General features: G+C 53.0%; 2 protein-coding genes across 4 annotated transcripts in view; one reads left to right on the forward strand and one right to left on the reverse strand.

The window, feature by feature from the left end:
* The window catches only part of CUNH20orf202 (chromosome unknown C20orf202 homolog), a 32,486-nt gene extending 30,921 nt beyond the window's left edge, over positions 1–1,565 (reverse strand). Inside the window, exon 1 of the mRNA XM_019645682.1 lies at positions 1,557–1,565. Within this exon, the coding sequence (XP_019501227.1) occupies positions 1,557–1,565 (9 nt within the window). The remainder of the gene's footprint in view (positions 1–1,556) is intronic.
* Positions 1–2,643, forward strand: part of TMEM74B (transmembrane protein 74B) — a 5,338-nt gene extending 2,695 nt beyond the window's left edge. For all 3 annotated transcript variants that reach the window (XM_019645703.1, XM_019645701.1, XM_019645702.1), the window contains exon 2: positions 1,653–2,643. In XM_019645703.1, the coding sequence (XP_019501248.1) occupies positions 1,694–2,392 (699 nt within the window). In that variant the 5' untranslated portion in view covers positions 1,653–1,693 and the 3' untranslated portion in view covers positions 2,393–2,643. The remainder of the gene's footprint in view (positions 1–1,652) is intronic.
* The last annotated feature ends 1,362 nt before the right edge of the window (positions 2,644–4,005 follow it).

Consider the following 4,005-nt stretch of genomic DNA (forward strand, 5'->3'; position numbering starts at 1 on the left):
TTCTGCTGTGGGATCAGGAATTCTACATGCTAGGTGGGGCAAGGGGTGGCAGAGGGACCTGTGGAACCGAGGCCTGGATCTGCCAAAGGGAGTACTCCATCATCAACTCCAGCTGAGTGCTGTCGGGAGGAAATGGGGGCCTAGGGTGGCCAGATTCTTCCATTTCGTAAAAGAAGCCAGGAATCCGAAGTTTAAAATGTAAAATCTTTTGCTTTTTATACTGGGGATGCCAAAAAAATGTATACACGTGGACACTTTGGTCAATGTTGCTCAAGCAGTAGTTCGCCATCATCAGAAGTGTCTGGACGCTGATGGTAACCACTTTGAGCACCTCTTGTAATTGCAGAAGTCAAATGTGATTTGTATTCATCTTTTGTTATCGGTATATATTGAGTATTACAATTTTAATAGTTTTTTCCTTTCTTAAAATGTGTATACATTTTTTTGGCACCCTCTGTATATGGGCAAATACTTCACCAAAAACAAATGAACAGACCATAAACAACACAAAGCAAAACTTCTGTGAGTCAAATGTAGCCCATGGGCTGTTAGGTGTTGTCCTTTGGCAGGAATGCACGTGTGCTGTCTGTCTGTGCAGGTGTGTGTTCAGGTGTCGGGTGGGATAGCTCCGCTTTGGGCAGAGAGTGCCCCCTTCTCCCCTCCCCCTTCAGCTCCCCTTCTGGGGTCCTCATCCAGGTCTCCCACACCATCCTCTACTTACATGAAGGCGTTTGGCTTTGCCTTTAGTCGTGGCTTTCAAATATGCTTCCTCTCAGTCCCTATCCATGCCTCCCCTGAAAGCATCAGATTCCTCCCTGGACCTCTAGCCTCCACTCTTCTTCTTCTAATTTGTCCGTCCTCCACTCAGCAGCCAGAGAGGGCTTTCTGAAACACATCTAGGCAGATGTGAGTATTTCCTGCCCCAATACCTTGCCTCTCATCCTCTGAGGTCTGGCTCAAATGCCACCAACTCGCAGAGGCTTCCCTGACTTTCTCCTCTTTGTTCTCAGACCCCCCCCACACCCCTGTCATCTCTACCCACCCACCCCTCCCCCCTGCTCCCAGTCATCCGCATTTCATCACAACAGTGTCCACTCATTGAGCTGGCTGGGGCCTTACATGCATTATTTTATGAAATCCTCACATCAACCCTGAGGGAGGCATTTTGTTTATTTCCATTTAACAGATGAGAAAATTCAGTGTGGAGAGGTCTTATCACTTGCCCAAGCTCAAGTGGTGTAGCTGGGATTTGAACCGGATAGCCACTGTATCTAAATTCCCTTGATCATCATAATAGCTCATCACTGATACTTACTGAGCACTTATGGTTATGAGTGCTTTATATGGGTTATCTCAAGCCCTACATCAGGGAGTGGTAGTAGTATTGCCATTTAGTAGATGGGAAAACTGAGGCCCGGAGAGGATAAGTGAATTGCCCAAAGATGGCCAGTGGTGAAGCAGGATCCTAGCACAGATTGGATTGCACTGCTGTCTTTGTCCTTTTCCCCGCCTCCATCTCTGGCAGGCACCCCAGGTGGGAACTGCGCCTGACTCACCTGCCGCATGGCTCGGGGCCCAGCGTGATGTCCAGCAGCAGCAGGCTCTTGGTAGAGGTTTGCTCAATTCGACTGACTTTCTGTTTTCTCTTCCAGCTGCCAAGGGGCCAAGGGATGAGCAGGGGCCCTTCTTCCTAATGGCATCTCCCCCTGGTCTGGAACTGAAGACGCTGAGCAATGGTCCCCAGACCCCAAGGAGACCAGCTCCTCTGGGCCTGGTGGCCCCATCCAAGGATGGTGTAGAGAATGCCTGCTTCTCCTCAGAGGAGCATGACACCCATTTCCAGAACCCTGGGGATGCCAGACTGGGCAGCTCCCCCAGCCCTCCTGGGGGTGTCCCCTCATGGCCCCAATCCCAGAGGGACGATCTGTCCCTGCGTTCAGAAGAGGGGCCAGGCCTGGAGCCTGTGAGCCGCCCGGTGGATTATGGCTTCGTTTCTGCTCTGGTTTTCCTGGTCAGTGGGATCCTCCTGGTGGTGACAGCATACGCCATCCCCCGCGAGGCCCGTGTCAACCCAGACTCAGTGACAGCGCGGGAGATGGAACGACTAGAGATGTACTACGCCCGCCTGGGCTCCCACCTGGACAAGTGCATCATCGCGGGCCTGGGGCTGCTCACAGTGGGCGGCATGCTCTTGTCTGTGCTGCTGATGGTCTCCCTGTGCAAGGGCGAGCTCTACCGCCGGCCCACCTTTGTCCCTGGCAGGGGCTCCAGGAAGACATATGGCTCCATTAACCTGCGCATGAGACAGCTCAATGGGGACGGGGGCCAGGGCCTGGTGGAGAACGAAGTTGTCCAGGTCTCAGAGACCAGCCACACCTTCCAGGGGCCTTAAGGAGGGGCCTGCCTGATCTGGCTGCTTCAACTCCAGGGCTACAAGCCCCCCCAAGGCCTGGGGTTTCAGACTGAGCTCCACACAGGGCCCTGGGGACGGAGTGTTGGGTGCTGGAAGGGGAGCCAGGAGCCGGGCTCAGGCTCCACAGGGGGGAGCGGCCCCCTGATGTGTTTTGTAGCTTGAGGTTTTGCATAAGGTTTTGTTTGGAGGATGGCTTCTGCTGCTAAAAATACAAATGTTTGGAAACCGCTGCCCATGGAGGATGAGGTTTCTTGGCATTTCTGAGGATTGAGAGCAGTTTGAAAGGCTGCCCGTTCTGTTCCTTGTGCCTTTGGGAATTCCGGGATCTCTGCCGTCCTCATCAGCCAAGTATGGGTGTTGGGAGACTTTGGAGGGACCCCTTTCAGCCCTGACCATCTAAGGTTGGAGGTAGCTTCACGATGAGGGAGAAAGTCAGCACTGGGGTGACCCCCCCCCTCCAGACCTCAGTCCCCCTGACTGAGAAGTGAGGGTTGGACTGGACGATCCCTGGGGTCCCTCCAGTTCTATCCTAGGAATAGGCACCCGGCGTGTGCCTCTGGCCACTCCTTCAGGGGACTGGGGTGTCCGGCAGGTGCTGACCATTCTCCATTCCATTTTCTGGCTCAGCCTTGGCCACCACTGTCAGACAGTCAGCAGCTTACATGGTCCTGCTGTAGAGTCCCCTAAGTCCCCTGGTGAGGCCTGGTTAAATCCAGAGTTTGCTACAGCCTGGTTTTGGTCTTGGGATCGAATTTCCTGCAGTGACTATTTCACAAAGTCAAGTGCACAGTTTTTACCAACTCCCTGAACAAGAGGGGTCGTTTATACAAGAAAGGGTGAGGGCTTGGTTGTCTTTTTATGGACACGATGTGGGCCTGCATCACCTCCCCCTCCTCAATAGCGTGTCTCTTGGGTCTGACTTCATTCTGATAGCGGAAAAAAATTTTTTTTCTTTAATGCTGAATTTGCAACCTCCCCTCACCCCCCTTCTTAGCAGTAAAGTGCAGTCCCCAAATATTTGGGGAGAAATCAGGCACATTCCGGTGGCCTGGAAACTCCAGCCACATTGATCACAGTTCGTTCTGTTTCTCTTGTGCAGTGATTCCAGGCTCTATCCAGATTCTTTTTAAACTACGGATGAGGAAGGGAAGTGGGTCCTAGTGAGCAAGAAGATAAAGGTGTTTGAGGACTGGGGGAGGCATTGTCCAGTCTGAATGGCCCTAGAGGGCTGCGAGAGCACATGCCTTCTAGGCTGCTGATGTGAAGACTCTAAAGGGGACATTTCAGTGAGACCCCTGACCCCATGAAGGTCCCACTTACTCCATCTCAGATGGCCATATGCCATGGATCCTAACTGTCTCTTGGGGGTGGGCGGGTGGGGTGGGTGGGCATGGGGTCTGTAGGCTAGAGCAGCTCTGATTAGCTGTAACCTGAGCCTTCAGTCTGATGAGTGGAATATCTGGGCGGTGTAACATCACAGCTTATGACAGATCAAATAGCTGCTCCTGCTGGCAGGTTTTGCCAGGAGCAGAGGGCTGGAGGAGGGCTGGAGGGGACAAGGACTGTTCAGCTTGGCCTGCCAGGTATTGTTC

The sequence above is a fragment of the Hipposideros armiger genome, unplaced genomic scaffold (assembly GCF_001890085.2).
Source record: "Hipposideros armiger isolate ML-2016 unplaced genomic scaffold, ASM189008v1 scaffold_94, whole genome shotgun sequence".
NCBI classification, from domain to species: Eukaryota; Metazoa; Chordata; class Mammalia; order Chiroptera; family Hipposideridae; genus Hipposideros; species Hipposideros armiger.